At 41.6% G+C, this 24,712-nt stretch overlaps 3 protein-coding genes across 4 annotated transcripts; 1 reads left to right on the forward strand and 2 right to left on the reverse strand.

Annotated features, from left to right (window-relative positions):
* Positions 1–193: 193 nt before the first annotated feature.
* On the reverse strand, positions 194–6,056 carry LOC115747273 (transcription factor GTE10). Its single transcript, XM_048272108.1, has 8 exons — positions 5,980–6,056; positions 4,844–5,557; positions 4,633–4,710; positions 4,103–4,346; positions 3,297–3,381; positions 1,667–1,793; positions 801–1,178; positions 194–502 (listed from the first exon to the last, which is right to left on the reverse strand). The coding sequence occupies exons 2-8, from the start codon at positions 5,444–5,446 to the stop codon at positions 314–316; spliced, it is 1,704 nt and encodes a 567-aa protein (XP_048128065.1). The 5' UTR covers positions 5,447–5,557; positions 5,980–6,056; the 3' UTR covers positions 194–313.
* A 390-nt stretch (positions 6,057–6,446) lies between these two features.
* On the forward strand, positions 6,447–7,521 carry LOC115747278 (protein DMP5-like). The gene has a single exon (XM_030683369.2). It carries the CDS (start codon positions 6,644–6,646, stop codon positions 7,319–7,321), a length of 678 nt encoding a protein of 225 aa, XP_030539229.1. The 5' UTR covers positions 6,447–6,643; the 3' UTR covers positions 7,322–7,521.
* A 2,381-nt stretch (positions 7,522–9,902) lies between these two features.
* LOC115747271 (ion channel DMI1) lies at positions 9,903–18,259 on the reverse strand. Of its 2 annotated transcripts, XM_030683351.2 has the most exons (12): positions 17,290–18,256; positions 16,518–16,586; positions 15,799–16,425; positions 15,216–15,398; positions 14,984–15,043; positions 14,686–14,889; positions 13,733–13,981; positions 13,230–13,328; positions 11,992–12,186; positions 11,138–11,230; positions 10,548–10,814; positions 9,903–10,144 (listed from the first exon to the last, which is right to left on the reverse strand). In XM_030683351.2, exons 1-12 carry the CDS (start codon positions 17,839–17,841, stop codon positions 9,926–9,928), a joined length of 2,817 nt encoding a protein of 938 aa, XP_030539211.2. In that variant the 5' UTR covers positions 17,842–18,256; the 3' UTR covers positions 9,903–9,925. The 2 variants fall into 2 exon arrangements, with proteins under 2 accessions (XP_030539211.2, XP_030539213.2); XM_030683353.2 differs by lacking the exon at positions 9,903–10,144 and having other exon boundaries at positions 10,634–10,814; positions 11,138–11,214; positions 17,290–18,259.
* Between the last annotated feature and the right edge of the window lie 6,453 nt (positions 18,260–24,712).

Below are 24,712 nucleotides of genomic sequence, written 5' to 3' on the forward strand. Positions count from 1 at the left end.
AGAAACCGTGCCTAATAAAGGCTGACTGATCTAGAAATATTAATTAATTCAATAAGTTAGTCATCTTGTGTCGAACTTTTCTGGTCTACCGGTAAAAGCAGAACGTCCAACCAGATTTCACTTTGCAGTTGGCTCTACAAGGTGGCTCAACCGCACCGAGTCCTCTGATCCTACATTGATAAGAATGCAAGTCGCAAGCACATCAAGAGATTATATAATACCATGTTGTTACATCCAAAATTTGAAACTGCAACAACAATTTCTCTGCTAATCTAATTCTAAGTTGGTTAAACATAAGATCAATACCAAGTGACTACTTCATGAGTGACTCAACAGTCGCATGAAGAAAACTACGTGTATCGCGAGGACGGGGCACAAGTGAATGAGGCCCACTCCAAACAGAATTACGTTTTTCGGGGAAGAGAGCTCCACATATACTTAAAAGCATCGGATTCCCGCAGAAGTTCTCATACAGCAGAGCTTTGTGATTCCTCTCCATCTCCTGCAACCATCAGACCACATCCTTCAATAATTCATTTTTCACCACAAGCCCTAGAGTGAACTGCTTATTTCTCCTGAACTAACTGGGTAATTCCAAACATGGAGTATACACAGCCACCAGAAAAATAGCAAGAAGATTTGGAGGCCTTGTACAGCACCTCTGTAGTGGTCTCACCAGGCCAAAAAACAAAAGTTAGGTACTTAATTGGCCCACATAACATATCAGTCCAGCAAGCAGTGGAACTGTTCTATGATGAGGACATTCTGCAGTAATTATAAAATGAAGTAGAGTATACTACCTTCTGCTTTTGTAGCTGAACTGTTTCAGTTTCTTCACGTGGATCCCCTATGTTTTCTTTCAGCATGCTATCTACAAGTCCCCCGCTCAACTCCACTATAGTTTGTGAGGTGGAAGGATCTTCCCCCAAAGATTTGCCAGACTGCAACTGCTCCGGAGTTTGAGTTTCAATGTCTTTTTGAATCTCCATGTCGTTCTCGCCCTCCTCCTCACCATTGTCATTATCCTTTTCCAGCCGAGGACTGTTTTGCTGCTGCGGAAGCTCCAATTCAACTTCCTCTCCTTTTTCTTCCTGTTCAATATCCGCATTGTGGTCCAGAGAATCATCTGCATCTGATGATGAATCCTCAGCGACCGGACTTTCCACAAGAGATGTGTCCTTAAAAGACACAATAATCAAAGAAAGAATCAAAACAAAGCTCCAACAGAGTCCTATTAGGAAAGGACTCAGTTAAATTTTGCAGAATAACAATCAACAAGCACCATGCTATTCGAACTATATTCACAGATCCAACAAAGCAGTGATTGTTGGCAACATTCTGTTGCATATGTCAAAAGATGGTGATTCTGCCCTACTAGAGTACATTGTGAGGCTCTAGTGCATACAGAAAATGCAAACATTAACCTATACATATCAAGTAAATTGCAACAGCAAAATTCTGGAGAAAAGAGAAACAGAGGGCATTGGGTAATAGCTTGCCCATTAGGTGCAAACAAATCAAAAGCTCAAGATGGTACCCCATTGCAAAAAAAAATTACTATTAGTACAGTAGACACAAACTTGTGCTATCTAAAACCAGAATAAGAACCTCAAATCATTACGCGGCATGCTTTACCAGGAGAAAAAAAAAAGGTGTTGGAAGTTACCTCTTGCTTCAACTCATCACCAATTCCAGTCTGACCTCTAGCCATTCTTTCCTTATCCTCCCGCTCTTTCCTCCGCCGCTTTAACACGCAGATAGCACATAAACAATCATTTTTATGGCGTCTCATTCTGCATTTAGATAAAGCTCAAGACATCATCACTTCTAGTAAGAAAAACTAAAGCACTTCTCTACTTGCCTAGGAATACGTCATAAACTGAGTGCTAAGAGGGAAAAGAATGACCCGTATGATCATAACACCATACAAGTAATATTGAGCCAAAAGAAAATTCAGCATAATCAATCACTGAAATGAATCACCAAAACATGCAATCCAACTAATTTATTTCAAAGCTAGAGCAGTTGCTGACCAAGGGGGACTGGTGGCAGCCCGTGCCAGTCCCAAAATACAGTGGCTCAATAGTCGCATTGTGATATCGATCAAATTTTGGATTAACTATACTTCCAAGGAAACCATTGGTCATTTTACATGGAAAAGAAGAACCCTGGCTAAAATGCTCTATGTCTCAATGACAAGGAAATCAACTATTTCCTTCTCGTTGTAAAGTAATTCCGCAATATGCTGCCACGCCACAACTGACCGCAATCCACCTTCAATTAAGCATGCCAGCTACTAGCTTCTGTTCATGAAAATCTCCTCACGAGCTTCAGTAAAATGATGTAAAAGCATCCCACATGGGTTCTCTACACTTATCATCATATCAATGGAAGCTTCCATGAAATCCTGGTATTTTAATAAAAAAAAGTTGACTTTTTTGAATCTTTTATCATGTCTACAGCGATGTATAAAGTAGCTGAAAATAACCACTATAGGCAGATAGAGCAAGAATCTTATTTGCATGATGTTCGTTTCGATCATAGCCAATTTTCCCATGAGAGAATGAGAGTAAAACTTCATTCTAGGAAGTTGATACAGCATCTTCACCAAATCTCAAGCAATTGTAAGTTCATGGTCAAATACTAAAGCCATTCCTTGCAGACTCTCTCCATTTTCAATCCAGACCAGAATTTTACTATCGGGCTATAAGAGAAAACCTTAACTTCTTCTCGCCCTCTTTGAACCTCTAATTCAAAAACTTCCTTTACCAGCTGGTGACATCAAATATACTCTCCTTTCCAGAATATGCTAGCATCTCATGAAAAAATCATCAGAGCAGCCATATAAAATGATCATTATCATCGTACCGCAAAGAACAGGCTTGCAGGATATACACTGGTTTGATTTTTCAGGACTTGAAAAAGAAGTGAGAGGTTCCGAGATCCACCATTATATAACCTAGAGTGCCACAGCAAAAATATTGCCTCTCTTCTATCTAAGGAAATGCACTGAATACCAACAGAATCAAAAGGAAAGATAGATTGGCATATCCGCTCCAGCTGCTACTATACCTGCTAACAAGTGGGAAAGGAAAATTTCGCTCTTCAAACTAGCCAGCTAACTATATTTATAAAGTTTTGTCTTTATTGGCATTGGTACACTGAATCATGTAAAAATGGAGTTCCCTTCCACAGCAACAGCGCATAACGTGTCATGTATCCATAAAACTTTAGGTTTTTGGTCTTGCTCATTTCACCAAAACTTGAAGTATGTGAAGAAGAAATAACAAACATACCCAGGACGTTTCTTTGATTTGTATTTACCAACTTTTGTTTGTACCTTTCCTTGGCTAGACATATCAGCTTGCTGGGTTTCGCCATCTGAAATTAAAACAAATAATAAAAAGTTCAGTGTAAAAAATGAACTCTGGTGTCACCTAGCACAATGATATTGGTGAACCATGAAGGCAAGCAATGGTGAAGGCTATATCAGAGCTAAAAAACGACAATAACAAGAACGATGTACATACTAACATTCAAAGGGGCACCAAAAATACACAGAGATCAACCATGAAAGACAAGCAGGGCACAAATAAAAGAAACAGACATGTGTAACCCAAAGACCAAGAACTAGGAGCCATGTCAATACACTTATCCAGTACTGTGCTCTTTCGGTCATGGTAGACTACTATTAGAGTCGTCAATGTCTACAGAATCATAGAACTAAAGTAGGCCTTCTACTGATTTCTGTTATCCTTCCTTCGGTGAATAGAGCAGGGTTGAAAAAATCTCTTTTACCAAATCAGGGTGGACCATCAACTTGCAGAACACAACCTCCTGCCTTTCTAAACGTAGTAAAGAGACAAAAGGAGGAGTTGAAACGTCCCAACATGGTTAACCTGCCAGTCATCAGACAATATGGGTTCGAAAGAATATCTCACCTCATTCATAATGAGGTCGATACTCAAAAAGATCGCTCAAGCTCAACAGATACTATTAGACATCATTCCCGAAAGTTCGAATTGCAAGGATAAAACGAAACTTGTTTAGCAAAACTACATGGTTCAATATCAGCTATTACAAAGAGAAAGAGAGAACTGACCATTGGTTCCTTTGCCTTGTTCAGTGTATAAACCAGCTGCAGTCCAATACTTCATAAAATTTTTCTTCACCCGCCTCATTAAATCCAGGATGTAGTCACCCTTATTGTTGTACTTGTAACAGTTCCCCCAAATGTACTTTACATCATTAAAAACGTCCGCCGAATCAAGATATTTAACACCATTTTCAAGATTGCTGCATATTGTTCCAAAGTCCATTGGAGTATCAATGACATCAAAATAGTCCTGGACCAAAACAGTCCCCCAGCAAATGCAACAAAGAAAATTTTAATTAGATAGACTGAATGGATGAAGCATAGTAGAAACAAGCATCTAGCCAAGTGATTTCCCCCTCCCTCCACAGTATTCTTTTTTTTGCTTTTGTTTTTTGGGGAGCAACAATCTAACATAGAACCAGAAAAGACTGCTGCATAACAGCAATTCAAGAAATTAGTAACACGATGCGGCCCATAAAAAATGTTTTCCCAGTACAATGAACAATTGACCCCTGGAAAGTGCATATAGTACTTACAGGTATTTGCAAAGCAACGGGATCCACAGGAACGTTGAAAGGTTCCGCTGCATCCATTTTCATTACCTTCTTAATGACCTGAAAAATATTTATGCGCAAAAATCAAATCCGGAAAGAAAAACACTACCCCCCTCTATCCCACAAAAACTGAAATAAAATCCACAATTTGGATATCTTAAAAATTTCTGCAGGTCCCTCGATCATCTATTACCATCAACGCAGCATCTAACTCCTCCTTATTGTAGCGAGAGCCTTGATACAGGGCTCTTGGCTCCTTTTGATGTGAACTCTCGCCTTCCCCTACTACTGCATGAGTATTACTTGTCTGACTGCGAGAGGAAACTATCGCCCTTGACGTCTTAATTTTGATGCTCCCAGCTTTCTTTGCAGGATTAGCAGGAAAAGCCGCGATTGTTTCGGCCAAAGAGTTGGCACTGTCGTCCATTTTCTCAGAGATTGTACCCTGTTTCTCTAAGCCCTGGTGGCTGCTCTTGTCAGTATCACTGCGAGAGGGTGCATCCGAAGAAGCGCCTCGTGATTCCAAATATTTTGAAGTCTTGAGCTTGACTTTGACATGCCCCACCGATCTCCCAGTTGTCCTATCGATGGAGCCGTCCGGATTAATATTTGCAACATTGCACGGTTGATCGGTCCCTGACGAGGAAGGTGTATCGGCTTCCATTTCGGACTCATGTCCCTTGGGATCGGCACCCTCCATGCCGAGATTACCTTCATTAGGTCTCGACGTCTCAGTTGCAGCCACTGCGACAGAGCTCTTCGGTTTGCCTTTCTTGTGTCCACGCTTGCGCTTCATGTTACAGTGATCTACGAGCTTCGTAAAAGCTCCAACAAGCAATCAAGCAAGAGGGTTCAGTATCACTGCTGCCCTTCTCTTTCTTTATCAGCTGCTTCAACTGAATTATGACTACACGCAAAGCCAGAGGTCGCCCATCAACGATTTCGCCAACACAAGACAGCATAATCAAAAGGATCAAGCATATTTCAAAAGCTGCCCTGCAGACATTGTAGTACTGAAAGAGAAAGGCGAACAGAAAACGCCACCACCGAAAGAAAGGACCACAAGAAGAAGCATAGCCTAACTAAACTGGAAAAAGGTAAGAACTTTGGTGCGCATATGATGGAGGATGAAACTGAGAGCAAGAACAAGAACACGAAGCCGGACGGAAAAGATGTGTTTTTGGTTCATGGAAGTCCCCCAATTGGTTCCCGGATGAATCATCGGAAACCTCGAATGGTGGGTCCGCGAAGAAACGGGTAAATAAAAACCGCATCAAGCAGCCAAAACTTGAAAAAAAATCGACGATACTAGATCAACTTAAATCTTACTCAGAAATCCACGTAATTGATCAGACAAAGCTCGAGCAAATCCCCGAAGGAGGTTCGTGTTGTTTGAGAGACAGAGACTCAGACAGAAACAGACACAGGGACAAGGCCTTCAGTTAAGTGAAACGACGTCGCCTCAACGAGGATTGCGGGCTGGCCTAGCGAAGATTAGGTGATGGGCCCTAAAGAGGCCCACATCATTTTTACTTGCTCCTAAAGTCAAGAGCCAGATTTCGACCAAAAAAGAAGTAAAAAAAAGAAAAGAAAAGTCAATAGCCAGACCAGAAAACATTGGACCAAGTCAACTAATCGAAAAAAGTCAAACGGCCAGCCGCTCCTAACTACTACGTTTGAACAACTACATAACTTCACGCACGTGCATACGATTAGTTTAAACTTCAAAGAACGTTCTCGTGGTTCCCACCCGAGATACTCTTCCACGAAACTCCATGGAAGCTATCTTCTTCCTCTTCTTCTTCTTCTTCTTCCGACGTAAGCTCACGCGGCACCTAACCATCCTCATCGTATTCCAACACGTTACTCTTATATATAAACAGACTTGTCTCCCCCCCCCTCCATTTCACAATCCCACACGCTTTACACCCCAGAAACAACATTTTTTTCCATCCGCCAAACTTCTCCTCGCGATCTCATTCGCCTCTCGAAGATGTCCGATTTGAGAACCAGGACTACGTCCACCAAGCGGCCATCTGTGCCGGCCACGAGCGAAGCTTCGACCAGCAGCGGCAGCGGCAGCGACCATGAGCCGGAGACGCCCAAGAGCCTCCAGCGGCCGTCTTCCTTCTCGCAGCGGGCGATATCGCAGACTCTCACCGGCACGGCCAACTTGGCCAACCTCCTCCCGACGGGAACCCTCTTGGCCTTCCAGCTCCTGATGCCGGTCTTCACCAACAACGGCTCGTGCGACTCCGCCACGCGCCCGCTCACCATCATCCTCCTCGCGGTGCTCGCCGCGTCCTGCTTCATCGCTAGTTTCACGGACAGCGTCAAGTCATCCGATGGCCAGGTCTACTACGGATTCGCGACGTCGAAAGGACTGTACCTCTTCGACACGACCGTCCCGAGCACGAGCCTGCCCGATCTGAGCAAGCACAAACGGGGGTTCATAGACTGGGTCCACGCGCTGCTATCGGTGCTGGTGTTCGGAGCGGTGGCCTTGAGGGACAAGAACGTGGTGAGATGCCTGTACCCGCAGGCAGGGCACGAGGCGCAGGAGGTTATGGACATTGTTCCGGTCGGAATTGGCCTCATCTGCAGCTTGCTCTTTGTTGTTTTTCCTACAAGAAGGCACGGGATCGGGTATCCCATCTCGCCGGGAAAGTGATCAACACCATTGTTGTGTTCATCAGGGGGATGTGGTGTTATCTGATCTGATCTGGTCAATCACTTGATTTGAGTTTGGAGTCCTTGATTCTTTTTTTGAATTCAGAGGGGAGGCTGTAGCTTGTATCAAATAGTCCCCTCCCGCTCTCATTTCCTCGTCGTTTTATCTGGTTTAGTCATAAAATTGTCTGATAAGACAAATGGACAGCATTCGGAGCAAATAAGAAGAAATTGGTACATAATCAGTGCCAATAGACAATCAGTTCTTTCACCGCTGACTTATTTCTCTGTATTGCTCTGATTTATGCGATTCATCAAACTTGTGGCAAGAGACTCGGGTGTTTAGCAAGCCGAATTCAGGTCGGAAGCGATTGTGTCCATGAGATCTGTCGATAACCTTGCAAACGAGAAAAACAGAAGCAGAGCCGAGAGCAAACGTGGCTCTAAAGGGCCTTTTTGCTCTTTGCCTTTTCCCAAGTTGAAGCGAGAATGGAGCTATCCATAAAGTCATAAACCGCAGAGTGTCCAGTCTTTAACAAAGCGAACGTCAACCAACGAATTAAGAGGATTAAGCAGGGAAGTAGAAACTTTAGAAAGAATCCAACTGGAGATCACAACGGACATCCTGCCAGTACGCTGACCGGTCCGGCGTCGTCAAATAGGCGCCACGACAGTGAGCACATCTCCGCTCATGGCGGCGGGAAGAGCAGCTTGCTCTAACATCCCTGGGAAGAGCCATTTGGATGTCTGTTTTGCCTACGCCTATCCTGTTACATGAGATGCGAAGAGGTACCTCCATTCCTCAGCTGTGGAAGCTGCAGGCCGGAAAACATAGGTGGTCGCGGTTGATTACATGAGATACCGAGCATGGATTGTGAAAACTGGAAGCAGCACTTTTCATCTTCTTAGCTGAGATAAGAACCGCGAAACAAACGGAAAACCGAGTTCGCAGATATAGGGTCTGTAGCTTTCCTGGAGTACATAAACACAGCTAAAAACTAAAGCTTTCTGCATTCGTTGCGGTGAGCTTGGAGTAGACATCATCTCATTTCCCATTTAAAATAAATAAATGAAGTTTGGGGTCTATGATTGGTACAAAAGGGGCAGAGTCCAGGCCAACTTATCTTTCTGGTCTCGCCCGCCATACGCGGTCTGGCGTCGAAAACATTAAAAGGACGGCTCGCCTCAGTTTCTCACCTCGGACATACATCTGCTTAAGGAAATTCAATGTTGTCCCACTAGTCTTGCCACGGCTTCAGAATTTCTAGAATACCGGGTTCAAAATGGTGATAGAAAGTATTGTGATGATTCTTAGGTTAAGCCCTTTTCCATCTAGTTATAAAGAGAGTCTATATACATTTAGGTGATACTCTCTTTATGCAAGCAAGCATTAGTCGAAACTAAAAGATGTAAGATTTTTCTATAGTTCCATAAGGCATAGACTAGAAGACATCAAACACGTCACGACATTAGGAGTTGATTGTGTGTTCCTGCTTCTACAATTCAAGACGTCTGTGGGGGCATCACCCAAAAAAGGAGCCATGAAATTAGTTGGCCTTAAAAAGGGTAAATCCTGGAGTTTGCCATTAACGAAGGATTGTGTCGCACTAAAACGTATAATAACATGGTAAATTGAACTATCATACTTTGCGAATTCTGACATATAATCATGAGCATAACGATTTCAGGGCTAGACGCCATTTACAAGTTTGCTTATAATTGAATTCGGGACATCTAAATATAAAATCTAATGGATCATAATTGGCGAATCATGGAGATCAGTTTGTGAGGCACTTCGTCCATGAAGTACATGGCGGGGAGATCACAGATACGTCAGGGACAGATCCGTGTAGCAGAAGCCGCAGATTTCTGGAAAATGGAACTCACATTGTACTTGTTTTAGTTCAGTTGACAGGTGAATCAGGATGCCGCTGAAAAGAAGGTAATGAGCTCTATAGGCGTCCAAGGCTTTATGGAAAACCATGGCGCATGAGGTTCAGTTACCAGATAGTGGAATGATACATTTAAGTAACACATCAACAATCTAAGCATTCCATCATCATTTCCTTGTTCTGAAGGAACAAAAAATGGCACCTGAAGCACCTTCATTTGCTTTACAATGAGATGAATTCGCAACATGATATTTTGGTGAAGCTTCCTGAAATACAATGGTTGGTACCCTATAAATCAGTAAGGGCCAAAATTTTTACTCATTGTCAGAGCTAAACTACTGAGAGAAGGGGCAGAAGGCCATCATTAATAGGAATTCCCCCTTTAATCCACCCTCCTGAATCTACTCCTCACATTTACAGTGATTCCATCAGCCCTAGCCTCCTCCAGTTAGCAATGCTAAATCCCTCGTCATGTCAGTGAAAGGGGACATTGAAGATTCAACACTCTTCCAACTGGGAAGTGCAACGCATTTTAGCAGTAAATTACTCCTGTCTGTCAAATGCGGTCGCTTGTCAGTCTTTGATATCAATCTTTGAGATTAACCGATGAACTTGAGAGTTTTCTCAGTTGGCAAAGTTCCGACAATAGAGAATTGATGGTCAGCCAGATCAGGAAAATGCACCCTGATGATGGCTCGAGAATCTGTCCCTTTTCATTCACTGGAGGAGATAACAACAAATACATCATCAAGAGACCATTTCCTCGGTTGTGACTTCTCGGAAGGATTAATTATAGCACGGTCCGCATTTGGAAGGCGATAGCCTATGATGATCTCTTGCCTCTGTCGGCCCCTGATCATTATATCATAAAAGGACAGCTCCTCCTGGTCAAATAAATAGAACTCTGCTGGTTTGATACACATTTCATTCCCCTGAGTAGAAAATGTCTATCAGTATACACAGGAACATGTCATCACGTATACATCTTGCTAATGAAACTTAAAATTCGTCAACAGCACCAAATGGACTCACTTTTCAGGAAAGAAAGTTCGTCATATGTTAACAACTATCTAACCTTTTTGATGAAGACAGAATCTATGACAATCGAAAGAGAACAAGGGAGATACTGAACAAGGACAAAATGTTGAAAGTGCCAATTGTTTTCATACTGAAGTATCATATGATGGTAACCTCATAGTTGAGTGGGCTTGATGCCTGGCTATCATTTGCATTTGACAAGAAAAAAGCAACATTTGGATGATGCTGTCAATAATACTGAAATTTTCAGTTAGAATTGAAGAAAGAAAAGTTGCCAGACGGAGATAAAACTCTCACCTCCCCTGCAAAAAGCTCCTCAAGCACCCGATTGATTTGTTTGTCTTCAGCCACCATTGCTAGTGCCATGCTAACCAGCTCATTTGATAGCACATAGTCACTAATTCTAGAAACTGACACCAAGTTTCTGGTCCTAGAATCCAGAATTTCACTGATTATTATAGACTTGTCTGAAGCTTGTTGCATTTCACTTATCCAAGAACTGTGAGAAAATCCCGAAAGCCTTAGAGATGTTGAACTTGTATCCTTGTTTGGGAGACGCTTTGACTGCATTCCATAGAAAATGAGGCAATTACAATTTGTAGCCATGCATAAAGAAAAGAAATCTTGTCACTAACTTAACATGACAGACACGTTGCTAGGTAATTATGCATCAGAAAGAGCCTGTCCATAATAGCGGAGATGAATGCAACGTGATGATTAGAATGCAACTCCAATTCTGGAAATGGAAGTGAATTTCATGTGTTAAGCTCAGAAAGCGTCAATAACATTCCTAAGTCAATTTCATGTACTAGGCTCAGAAAGCACTGATAACATGGCCAACTCCTAGTATACCTATTGAACTTAGTTGTAAAGGAATATAAAGTTACCTGTATATCTCGAATAAGGAGGAGGGTGGCCAGAGATCTCGAGTCCGAATGCACAATAGAGTCTTCCAGTGATTCATCTGCAAGAATTAAAATCTGTCCCTTTAGAGTTAGTAATCGGTCACACAACTGAAGCACAAGACGCAATTTTACCACGGTTTATCCAGGATTAAAAAGCTTGAGAGTATCTTGCGAATTCCAGATTCGCTGTTATTTAATTGCATAGTAGCATAGTACTTCAACAGTAACAAGTGCTAGAGAACTTTTTCATCTTTTAATCAAACAGCATACCAAGAAAACAAAATCAATGAGCTTAGGCTTGGCATGGTGGATAGATCTCACGAAGAAGCATGTTCTTTTAATCAGATATTTAACCAGTACAATAATAATCAATGAATTAAACATGCACAAAACAATGCAGGAAACACTTTCTTCTTTTTGAAATGGAAGAGGATAGATTTTTTATACCAACCCAATACAAATAATTTATCAAGCAATAAACAGGAAAAGTTTGATTTACAATAATTGAACTGATATAGGAGAGAAGAGGAAGTGATCAGGTCGCAGACAATTACAAGAACATATCACAATCGCAAGCAGCTCTCTCCAAAATTCACTAGTTTCTACAACATCCAGCATTGCATAAAGCATAATCGAATCAGGACTAATCCATGGTAAAAATGGGACCTCAAACTTCAAATTGACCACGCCAAGCAGATATAAATAATGCAAGAAATCTAGTATGCCAATGCCCCTCAAGGTCAACAGCTATATGTATGGATTCCTCCTCTCTTTTTTTGTCCTTGGGATTAAATTAGTCGGCATGCATGGCACACACTTATAGATACAATACTTACAGAGTCAAAAGTCTCGAGAGGGAGGCCCTCAAGGTGGCGCTTGATGACAGCATTCCCCTCATGGTGAACAAGTCTTACATTTTGCAATTTAGAAATATCGAGTCCACCATCTATCAGCTTTTTCTCTCTATCTTTTTCTGGGACCGCACTGAATATCCATAATTCTGATCCTGGAGACAGGAAGGCCTCCAGAACCTGATAAAAGATGTTCGTATAATATCAACAATGATTACAAAGCATATGATCTAAACAAAAAAGTGATGCTTATTGCTCACTGGTAAAAACATTATAGAACAAAATCTAAAAGGATTCTAGCAGATAGCTGAATTATCAAGTCAACCAGGGGCCGTCCGAACAACATAAGGAAGCCTTCTCCAAGAATTCTCTTGCGAATTAATTATCCTAGTATCAATATGGCGGGATTCAAGAACTTAGAAGCCGAAAGAACAAAAATACAAAATAACACTAAAATAACACTCAACATTATTTGAAAAGGAGAAACAATCTTGTGAAGGGATTTCCATGCTAGATCAAACTACTACTTTAAGTTAGTTTGGGCAACTACTACTTTAAGTTAGTTTGTGCAAGTCACTGGGGTTTTGAAGAAATTCGCTCCTTTATCGGGCTGGACCACAGATCTTAGGATTAGCAATCTTTGGTTATGATAAATTAGTTTATCATACAGGGTTCCTAACATCAAAACTTAAGTATCGATCCTATCGATAGAAGACCATACTGAGACACAAAATGACAAGATTAACTAGCAAAATTGTTGTTACACATTGATGACACACCTGCAATACTGGCAACATGTCCTACATTATGATTGTTAGATTTGAAAATTAAGTTTAGAAGGGTTTTCCAAAGTGCTGCATGATGATCGCTTGATTTTGTGCAACTGATTCAGGATTAAGTATTCCAGTTAGAATGGACCATAGATTTAACAGTGCCAAAAGTTTTCACAAGCCTGAAGTTGTTAGTGGTGTCAACTGTGATCATAACGATTAGCAAGCGCATGCAAATTTGAGGACTCTTCCTTTCATCAAATAATACGTCATGTATGCTGGTGGCAGATTTTCAAAATACTAGTCTTTGTCGGTGGAATAACTTGCTGCATTGATATAGTCAAAAGATCCCATCCCATTGTATTATTCTATTATCAAAATTGCCTCAACAAACCCTCCAGATAAGATGGAACTTCACGTATAGTTCAGTGCTAAATATGCATAGGAACTTACATTAATCATATCATCAATGTCACGACGCCACCCACAAAATAGTATTCTCTCGGGATATTTCGGAGGGTCAGCTATTTTTGGGAAAAGTCCCCTGCGTACCTGCACCAAGACAGAAAAAGCCAAAAAATAAGAACCGACAAACCAAATTGAGCGAGTGCAAGAGGTAGCTGTATTTCAGAAGAAGTTCCAAAAGACTGTTGCAATTTTCAAGGCCTTATTGAGACATAATTAGTCACGGGCTCTTATGACTTGTCGGATGGGGAATCAGACCATACAGGTAATTAGAAAGAGAGGAAGAGGAGAACTCTCACGCAGATCATATAGCACTTTTGCACATTGTGTTTTAGTGCACAATGATTTGGTAGTGTACCTCCATAAACTAGGCACACAAAATACAGTCGGACCAGGCGGAGACCACAAAGTTCAATCATACAGGTTAAAATCTTCAATTTAAAGCTCAAACTTGTTGAGAGGTGCCATTAAGATAAGAATTGACATACTACCTCTGGAAGGGGACCAGGAGAGTAGGTGTCGTCATCCTCAGCAATAACAAGAACTTCATCCCCTTCCTTCAATATGAAACTATCATCCGGATTTAGAATTATCTTCCCACCATCTGCAGCAACCTTAACTCCACAAGGAATTGCATCAGGAAATGAAATAAGGACATCTTCAAACCTCAAACCATCCAATTGGGGCCACCGCTTAATGTAGAACTCCGCATTCTCAAAACCCAAAATGTCTTCCCATATCTGTTGGAAAGATAAAGGGGACTGATGACAATGATAATCACAGTGAACCAATGAATTGAAGTTTGCAGATCTAAATGGATTTTCTGACAAATGTAAGTAAGCAGATGATGTAAATTTGCTAATTCATTGGATCAATGATTGTACCACTGGAAGTGGTGAAATATGCAAATGAACATCATAGAGAAGTTGCTGGTAAATCTGAATACTGGGCATCGTCATGACTAAAACAAATATCTTCTGCCTAAAGTCGGTCAGTAGTCGATCAGGGCAGATTTTCTGATCAAGGATGGTTACAAGTGGAGTAATTGGAACAAGGTTCCAACTACTCACATAATGAGACCAAATTATTTCTTTTTTTTTTTTTGTTTGGTCGGAACCAAACTATTTCTTAAGTGGTAGTTTGAAGCAAGAAAAGTCAAATGAACTAGATAGCACCAAAACAAGGATGTTTTGGCATGTTGATGTAACTGGGAGAATCAAGACCAATTTCATGCAGCAAAAGTTGAACATACCAAAAACCCCAAAGTTAAAATTTGCTTCTTTAGCGACTTAATCCACTTCCATCCAGCGTAAATGAAAAGTCTAACAAAGAAATTGGGGGAAAAGAGTACGAAAAGGAATTTGAAAGGCAAAGGTGTGGCAAAGCTTTGTTGCACTACTGAACGAATACATCTCATAAGAGCAAAACAGAAGCGCTTAGCAACCTGTGCAAGACCGGGTTGAAGAGCACATTGTATCATCAAGCGTCCTATAACATCATGTGCAACAACTGTCTCAATAAGGTCACCTCCAACAAGCTTGACCAGGGGTTCATTGTCAAGATCACTCATCTCTACAACAACATGACCCCTCAAACCTTCTTTGACTCCCGTAAGACTTAGCACGACCCTTAGAGCACGTGCATCACTCTAGCGAAAAGAAAAATAACAATTAGCAACTTTATATAAGGCACTTGAAGTCACGGACAAGCACAGGAAACTAGTAAGCTGGAAGGGAGAAAACCTGATCTGCATTTTCATCAGATGCCAATACAATAATAGCACGTGCCTTTGAAACTGAAACCTTCGAAATAAGAAAGGAAATTAAATGAGAAATCCATTAAAAGGAGATTTAAGGACTGGGACAAAGCAAGAGAGGGGCGTCTCTCCAGATAATGCAAACACAAAGTGAACCAATAAGAATTGGGAGTCTTACTTCACGACAAGTCCAAGAGTATAGAAAAACCTAAGTTTACCTTCTTCAGATCAGCCAAAATAAGAGGACTTCCACTTCTACATATTACGGATGTGCCCATCAAGTCAAACTCCAGCTTAGCAATGTCCAGCTCCATTTCCTCCTTGTCCCTCTCTGCAAGTACAACGATGACTCCACCACCGATACTCTTATTAGCTATTGCTAGCTGCTTCAACAATGAGCCCTGAAATCCCCTGTTTATCAGTCATCTAGCATGTGTTTCATATTAAGAATTCGACGTTTTAAGTCCAAATCAGGACCACTATCAGAATATTGCGCAATTCTGAAAATCCACAAAGAGTGTCTTACAGGCATTTAAGACTCGATAGGGCTCATTCAGGGGAAGGGAATAAGCATAAAGACAAGATAGCAACTCGGCAGACACTCACTTACACAGAGGGCATATAAAGAACTCCATATGCACTATAATGCTGATTATGCAACTTCGTGAGTAAAATTGATCAAATCAGTATCACAAAGGTTGAAGAATATCATATACTGGACGCTGTAAAAACCCTGACAAGCACAGAGAAAAAGAGCAGCAGGGCAAAGTTCTTGCAAGTAAATATCAAGTGAGTACTAACCAATTTGTCACTCCACCCCAAAACTAGTATGTGATTTCTTTCTATCACTTCACTCTTCCCTTTGCGCAGGGAATCCACCTTTTCAGAGATAGCATCAGAAACAAGCCCAAGCATCATTGCGAATATCAGCATGCCACCTGAACTGATGGAGACAGAAACTATCCTTGGCCCCATGCCAACTCTATCAGCATGATTACCAGAATCAGCGACAAATGTCCATGCAAGCCAAAGGGCCTCTGCAAAACTACCATCACTGACCGCATACAATGCCAACCCACCAAATGCTATAAGAAATACAGTCGCAAAAAGAAGTGCAAGGAGCTTTGCGTATGGATAAACAGAGAAGCAAACGTCCACCATGTAGGCAATTCTCTTTTTCAGGGGAACCTCTTCCTGGTTATTCTTCATCCTCTTTGAAAGATTCTTTAACTTGGGAAGATAGTCAAGATATTCATATAAAAAAAATGGCATGAGAAGGGTTACAACAACAGTATATAGAGCTACAGTTCTGCTTTCAGTGTTCGACCAATCAGACACCAATGCCCTATCCTCGTGCGGCAAAATCTTTGAACTTTCACTATCATCAAGTCTATCACTGCATAATGTATGCAGGCCATTGTTCTCCTCCTGCAAGAGACTTGCTCCAAATTAAGAAACTCTTATTTTACCAGTCAAAGTGCTTTAGAAAGCATATAAAAAAAGCACGAAATTCAACAGACCTGAAGTTTCTGTAATCTTATCTGCAGATAAAATGTGTAGGGTACAACTACCATGCAAGTGAAAGCAAGCTGCAAAAATGATGCAAAACCAAATTGTTAGAAAAAAAGAGGAGAGCAAAGTTATCAACTTCTCCCTCACTAGTGAGCAGAGAAAGCACCTTGCTACAGGCTCAGCGAAAAAAGAAAGATAAGATAAGCATCAGAAAGACAAAAGCAGTCCAAATTAACAATTAGACTATTTGCCTAGCCAAATGACCTCCTCCAGGAATATCTCCTATTATTTCCCACCGTGTAGATAAATTATGCAGTATCTGAAAAGAGATGATCCTAGTGTGAAGTTCTTTGCCCAAAAGATTCAGGCACAGTGCTTTGACATTTCCAATTGCACTGTCCTCGATTGCAAAATGAAGAGATAAGCTCCACTGTAAAATGTTATGATGGGAGCAAATGAACACATGTTACAGCAGTGACGGGAGTGTGCTTTGAACTTTCGCTCTGGTCCGGTTAGTGGACAGCCCTTTTCAAGGGATAAGCCCATCCTACGAATCTTCCAAAGTTCATTGTAAGCGGTAAAAGCCTATGAAAAGGATCCACGTGGAGGGAATCTCACTTGAGTATTCATCAAAGAATACCCAAGAGCAAGATCAGGTAAATCACACGTCTTGACCCATTTTCTCAGCCTTCCCGGTACAAAAAGAAAAAGAATGCAGCTGCAAATGCATTGTTTGCCTTACAACAAGGTGATACTCAAATGAAGTAAATCACATCTTACCAAATAAAGTACCAAAGATTGCTTAAACAGCCCAATTCTCTTTGAAGCAATACCACTGCCCGAGTTCGAGCGGGTCATACTGAGCTGACTCGATGCCAACTTGACATCCTTCTCCACTTTTTTTGCAGGGGCAGCGCCTGCCAGCTGCTTCTCACTGATACCCTTGCAATTGGGATCGTCCGAGCGGCCACGAGCAGTCAAAACAGGCGAGTCAAGCTTCTGCAGCTTGGAAGCCTTGAGAGCGACTCGGCTCTTGGCGGGGTGGTGCCCAAGAAACGCGGGGTAGACCCAGTCGCGATCGGAGAAGGGGGAGTCGGGAGGGGACGGATCATCTCCGACGGAAACGCGGAGATTGGAAAGGGGAGGGCGGGAGGAGGGGGGAGCGGTGGCGACACGGCGGACGGCGGGGAAGAGAGGGCCGGGGAAGTGAGGGGTGGAATCGGAATCTGCATCATCTAGGGTTTTGGGTTTCTTGAGAAGTGGGGGCCTCTCGAACTTGCCGGGGTCGGAGGATGGGGTCTTGACCGCCGGGACCTCATGGGCGTCGTGCATTTTTGGCCGGAAAGATCAACCATTTAACGACTTGAATCCATCACCGAGCTTGATCTGAGTGCGGCTCCGAGAGACAAATCTTGGGCGACGAATCAAGAAAAGCAGATAGACAAATCACACGCTACCATCGTTCTCACGAGCGCAGATTGTTCGAGCAGAAGAGAGAGAGCGAGAGTGAGGAGAGGGGAGGTGTTGACTGAGGTGAGAGCTTGAGGAGCGAAGTGGCGAATCGATTCAGTGCAGTGGAGTGGACGTTGAGAAGTGAAAGAAGAAGAGTGAATCTCGGCCGTCGAGGTGATGCGGAACCTCCTGGTAGTTTGTCGGAACGGCGCAATAGACGGTGCTGATGCAACTGTTAACTGCTAAAGGCCGCCTTCCCTCCTTTCAATTCCGTTTCTTCAGCTTTTGACGGGGATTGTACTTTGTCCTCCTCCTTTTCCGTGATATTATTCCATCAACCATCTCATTCTGATTCTGACCCAAAAAGGGGAAAAAGTCTACTTTTTACATATGCTTGTGCAACAATAATAACTAGTGCGAAAGCGTGAAAAAAAAAGAGAGGAAAAACTGAAACAGTTTTAATAAATTGATCTTACAGATCATGTTCAATATACATCACGTTGTACAGATGTTTGAATTTATTTATTTGTTATTCGAAGTTATTTAGTAACAAATTATTCTGAAAGGAAGGAAGAGTACTCCGTGTGCTCGATGCAAGCATGACTTTGGGTGATCACTTGCCATCCGGTCTTGGTGGTCTCTGGCCAGCTCCAATTATTTCCTGTTACCAACTTCACTTCAAAACGAACAAAAAAGATCTGATGGTGAAATTCCTCTGCTGCTATCGAGTCTTGATATCTTATTTTTAGGAGTGTAATGTCGAATGTAATTGCCATTTTGATCTGCTAACATTTTTCATGTATTTTTAGTTTGGCTTTTTCGCGGGATTCTCGTCAATTGGATCTTTGAGCTTCTCAAGGATTTCTGGATATTCCCATCAGTTGGTTCCCTCAGCCTCAGGCTTAGGGTTGGTTGCATGTTACTGATACTTGCTGGTATAAGATAACGTATACATACTTTATGACTTACCACTACATTCTATAAAAATTGCCTTGATTCCACGGTATCTTACCCTTGTTCGTTTGGCTGCTCACAATGAATAATTGTGCCTAACATTAGGACCTTGCTGGTGTAACATATGTAGCTAGTTACACAATAAATGCAATGTTGAATGCATTCTTAAGGAAAATTTCAAATAAGAGCTTCAAGTGGATATTGTCTCTAATAAGGGCTTCAAGTGGCTATTTAGTCTCAAATAATGGTCTGAGTGAGTATGAGCATCTCACATGCCATTTAATTCTAAAGGCATTTTCGAATTATTGTATTTTCTTTCTTTTGTGCTTTTTTTCTTTTCGTTTTTCCTCTTGCATCTTCTTCTTCATTCGTTTTTCTTCCTTTCACAAACGCGCAGAAGCACTTTTGGTGCTTGATCTCACTTGGCATCATGAAGCCACCGCTGATCCTTTATACCGGTACCATCGACAACCGCCCATCTATCCATCATCGGATCAACATTGTGGCCATTCTCTCTCTTCTCACTCACTGTAATGGCCACCATGTCTCCGAGCTCGCAAGCATGGGGATCGAGTGCCACAGATACAGGTTCGTCCTCTGCACCAGGTTGTTGTTCCGCTGTTCGAAGCTCCTCTCGCTCTGCCACTTGGTAATGGTGCCGACCAATGAAAGGACAGAACCATAGATATATCCAAATGGCTGTTGGAAACCCATAGGTTTCACAAGGATCGACCGAACAAAAATCCAGATGCGAATTCCAAGGCAACATGAAACATAGTACTAGCAAACTAGAAACACCAAATCTTTTCATAGTCATGCTTAGCGATTGAGCAGAAGCTATTACAAACTGTTTGTCACACACTGTCGAACCCTTGCACGAAACCAAAAAAACCTCCAGAAGCGTATGGGAAGATGTTAGAAAGCCACACAGGATCTGCAACTATACAATCCTCTTCACAGGCATCACAACCGGAAAAACCGAAAAAATTAAATAAAAAAAAAAAAAGCGTTAAAGAGGGGAAACTCCGAAAAAGCCAAGAGTTACCCCCACAGTCCCAAAAACTCACAATTACTAAAGCTCGAGTCCTCAACTACTGAAGCCAATTCACTCACAATCTCTACAGCCACCTGCGAATTCCTCAGCTTCACCGCTGACATCGTCTTGCCTTTCACCATCCCCTCATCCTCCTTGGAGCTCTCAGTCAGTAGAGACAAGGTGTAGTTGAGCTCCAAGGAGTCGTTGGTGGAGAGACTCGGCCTGAGGCACTCTTCGTAAGACCCTAACCCGCCTGGATATGATCTGTGTTCTTTGAGATGGCCGGAGGTGCGGACCTCGCTTAGGGTGCGAACCACTTGGCCCCCATGTACTCTGCTTTCCTCCATGGCGCGATGTGAATTCCCCTGCTCTTCAAGCTCTGTTTCGCCACCTCTGATATGATGTCGACGGTGGCATCACATCTTCCAGCTGCTTGCCACTAGCCACCGTGCGAGCCCAAGCCATCTCCATCGATCAGCTTGTGAGATTGATAAGAAATGATCTAGTTCGACAAAAAAGAAAGTGAACTAGAGAGTAGGACGGAAAAATAAAGAGGAAGGATGGAATGAACCTAGAAAATTAAGAAAGAACAAGAAAAAACATGTTCCGAGACAAGAATGCCCTCGATAAAGTGGCATGTGAGATGCATGTGTTTGCTCAGGCCCTTATTTAAGCCTAAGTTAATCACTTCAAGCACTTATTTAACACAATATTCACTCTAGACCCCTTTTTTGAAAAAATTCCTCCACTTTGAGCTCTTATTTGAAATTTTTCTCATATTCTTATGAACAAGTAATCTTGCGAAAGTCGTAATTTGTTAAATATCGAGTATGTGCAACTAATATTTAGAAAGATACCAAATCTTTCTTATGAGTTATAGACACCACCACATTGATAAGTGCTTCCGCAGCATTTCACTAATCATTACTTGCACGACGAGATGACTCTCCAATAAGAATAAGCACCTCCTATCTCTATGTTATAACTCTCAATTATATGTAATAGAAGATCATCATGCGTCCAAGCCTAAACAACCAACAAAATACAGATTCAAATTGTAAAGGCCCGTTGGGAGTATTAACCACACCCCAAAACACAATGTATCGAACTCGGTTTCAATCGAAGCCGAGTGCCTTTGCGTGCTTTCTGACAATGCGCAGCTTCAGCATTCGGCTCACTACTTGCCTCATGCTGGGCCGATCACGGGGTGAGCTCTCAACACATTACATTGCTAACCTTGTGATCTTAGGTCCATCCTCTGAATAGAATCCCGGGTTAGCTTCCAGGCTTGCATGCACCAAGGAGCATTTCGTCTTGTCATCTAACCCGGCAATTTTCTCCGCGTACTCCTTGGCCCAGTCACCAGGTCCTTCCGAATACTTATAGGGCCTCATCGTAATCAGATTAAGGAGAACAGCCCCAAACGCAAGCACATTTCTGTCCAACCACCTGTCAAAGGAAAAACTTGAAATTAGCTCAAATCAATTGCAGAAAATGAAACCAAGTGAATAACGAGCGAAACCCTTTTAAGAGAAACAACAATCTCTCATCACAGGCCATTCAACCAAAACAAGACAACAGTGACACCCAAGGCCAATAGTTGAACAAGACTCCCCTTAACTCGGAGGACAACCTACTTGAATATCAGCTGTGCTCCCATATCTTTCGAGTCGAGGAAAGCGCCTGAATGAATACTTTCTCAGGAAGTGATCCTCTGAAGACTTTGATAGAGTCTAAGCAGGATTAAGGCAGAACCGAAACGACATTGGTGTCTAACAAGGCAGTGCCACTTAGTGCATTTCCACCTCAAAAGACCTCCCCAAACATCTTTTACAGCATATATCCACGAGTACTACTTAACATTACGCTTTCCTATCGAAATAAAAAAATCTATCATAGGACCATACAATCAGATATTATTCTTCTATTTTGATCATACCAACAAGTTAGAAACAGTGTCCCAGTTGGATAGAAACTGACTTTTAACTGTTGATACAAGTTTTTAACCTTGGGGGGTACTTTACAGTACCTGCTTGCTTCCTGATGCTGAAACCGGACATAGATGAACATTAGTCTTCTTCTATGCTTGGGACAGGAATACAGGAGAATGTCACCAGCCCCAGTCTTCCCCCGTCAAACCATGTTAGTTAAAGAGTATCTTGATAAACTGCTTCAAGAATCGATTCAGTAAATGGGGACTCTAGGCTGTAGAGGATTTTATATGCTAACTTTCAGACATCAGCTTCACGGAACTGAATATGGATGTTGTCCAGAAACACAAAGGGTTCAGGAAATGCTCAGAGTTTTTGAGGTCTAGTAGAATGAGAACACTTCAGCAGTCAAAGTGATGAGACATGCTGGTAGCAACGTCAGTAGGAGCTTCAAAGTCATTTATATAGGACTTTCACAAGCTCGAACATGGGAATGTCCAGCCATATCTTAAGTTGATCCATCTTAGTAGTATATATGTTGGAAAAAACAATTCCCAGATGCTAATGGAAATACCTAACCTTGCAACCCAGTATCAGTCTGCCTAGCAAAAGTCATGTGAGTAAAGGAGAAGCGGTCAAAGAGGGTTCAATTCCGCCAAGGCAAGGAGGAACATCTCCTTACTTTTATCAAGATGACAATTAAGGTGGATATCGTAATGGTCTGTCAGCTATAGGTGCATTTTCAGTTTAACATTCAAAATTTCAATTTCAAGGCTATGACGTCTGTATACTCAAGTATCCCTTAAATTTAGCAAATTATCATTTCTGGAGACTGATCGATAATTTAATGTGGTTCGGTAAACAAAGAAAAAATCAGACTTAGGCTCAATTACTTGCCAAGACACTGTATAGTTGATGCTGAGAAAATCAGGGCATGAGACCTAAAAACTCTTCTTTTAGATGTTGACTTCAGCTCTAAATTTGACTCTTCAAAAAACAGACCCCCTCTTTCTGCAAAACCTTATTCAGGACCTCGTTGATCTATCTTAGAATCAGAACTGGTATTTGCTGTCCTTGCTCTATGGCAGCTGCTCTCAATTTTTATTGGTTTAATACTCCTACCAAGACCTGATAACTCACCTCATAGATCATAGCTTTCCTCTCCTATTTGAAACCCACATACTGCATGGAACAATATGATAGACTCGGCAACCATGTCTTGCTTTCACTAATCAACAGGCAGTCTTGCAATTGAAAACAATAGGAAAGAGAGAGCATAGATGGTTATGACCTGTTTACAAAGTGCACCCTTGGCCACTACCCACTGTACAATCACTCCATTGCAAGACAGATTACTCATCATTAGAGACTCAAACGTTGCACCACAAACAAAGTGAGGCTTCAAAACAAGGCGATGAGAGGAGAACTGACCATAACTTGGATTCTAGATGGAGCCTAGACATCTATGGAGGATTCTACCTAAGGATTAAGTCATGGAGTCACTGAGAAAAACATCGGGAAAAAATTTACCGAGAGAATGAGCACACTCCTAAAATTAGTAATTATCATATTTGCTATCCAAGTTTGTAGTAACTTGGACAACCCTGAAAATGAGAAGAACCTAAAATAATACTATATTTCTTGTAGAAGCTTATAATTTATAGAATCACTTCCATCAATTCCCCTTATTGATTTTTCTTAAAGAATCCTGCTCATTTCTCCCTAGAATACGATGATTTCCCTTATAATTCAGTGTGCTAGAGCTGGATATCAAGTTGCGTATACACTCTCAAGAAGAAACAGCAAACAAATCTGAGGTCATCAGGATAAGTGAGGGGTCAGACACATAGTACTGAGCTTCATTTCATTAATTAGGAGCAGATATAGGTCTAACAAATCAATATTCTACTAGATCTGAGTCATATGTTAAATTTTAGATAATAAGATCCTAATCGGGATATTAATGACCAAGCACGATCACAGCAACAATTAAACACACAAAGTTGAAGCTAGATACCTTCAGGATGGAATTCAGTGTAGCCGTGATGTCTGGCAAGACCTGAAAGCTTCTTGTATTGTGGCAGAGGAAGAATTCCACCAGTAAACATTCCAAACTCATACCTTACATTGACACATGCCTTTTTTAGTTTACTATATTTTATGAGAGGCTACTTTTAGTGAAACTGGACCAGAGGCAATTGATAAATGGACAAATGGTATACAGAATTGTTAGTGAAAACCAAGGTTATGGATGATGAGATACAAAAAATCCCATACTTGCTTTATACGCTTAAGGGCTATCTATAATTTATTTTAAAAGCTAAAATCTTAAAGCCTTTAAGTCGTATCCTCGGAGCCAAAACTTCAAACTTGCCTCTAACAAGGTTTTGCTATGAATAGCCTCTACCTACCATTCATGGTGGGGTAGGTCTAGATAACTCAAACCGTTGTTCAACTATCAGGTTGGGATTGATGAGGGTTCTATATACCAGAATAGAGAAAGAGCCGTCAGAATTATAAGGGAGGAGAATTTGGCCAAAATGTGTTACAACCATCAAGACCCTAGTTTTTGGCTTTTGCTTTTCAGAGGTTTAGCTGAATGCACATAATCGAGAGATGCTTCCAATTTATCTCCAACGATTCAGAGGTTATGAGGCATCTATCAATAGCTCACATATGTGCTTTTATTGTCATATGTACACCAATAGAATCGTAGATAGCAACCCTTGATCATATCTTCTAAAGGGAATGATCGAGTAAGATTAACCGAGTCGACAAGGTAGCGAATTGTCTCTATGCTCCACAAATATTTTGTCCAAAAGTTCGAGAT

The sequence above is a fragment of the Rhodamnia argentea genome, chromosome 11 (assembly GCF_020921035.1).
Source record: "Rhodamnia argentea isolate NSW1041297 chromosome 11, ASM2092103v1, whole genome shotgun sequence".
Taxonomy (NCBI): Eukaryota; Viridiplantae; Streptophyta; class Magnoliopsida; order Myrtales; family Myrtaceae; genus Rhodamnia; species Rhodamnia argentea.

Bases quoted from the DNA above. Each gene is read 5' to 3' on its own strand.
- LOC115747273 (XM_048272108.1), bottom strand. From the start codon at position 5,446: ATGAAGCGCAAGCGTGGACACAAGAAAGGCAAACCGAAGAGCTCTGTC. The intron at 3,382-4,102 runs GTCAGTTCTCTC...TTTTAATTTCAG, and splicing joins ACAAGGCAAAGGAACCAATG to ATGGCGAAACCCAGCAAGCT. The intron at 503-800 runs GTAGTATACTCT...TGATGGTTGCAG, and splicing joins TTCAGCTACAAAAGCAGAAG to GAGATGGAGAGGAATCACAA.
- LOC115747278 (XM_030683369.2), top strand. From the start codon at position 6,644: ATGTCCGATTTGAGAACCAGGACTACGTCCACCAAGCGGCCATCTGTG.
- LOC115747271 (XM_030683351.2), bottom strand. From the start codon at position 17,841: ATGCACGACGCCCATGAGGTCCCGGCGGTCAAGACCCCATCCTCCGAC. The intron at 15,399-15,798 runs GTTAGTACTCAC...AGGGGATTTCAG, and splicing joins TGGGGTGGAGTGACAAATTG to GGCTCATTGTTGAAGCAGCT. The intron at 10,145-10,547 runs GTGAGAGTTTTA...TTTTCTACTCAG, and splicing joins AGGAGCTTTTTGCAGGGGAG to GGGAATGAAATGTGTATCAA.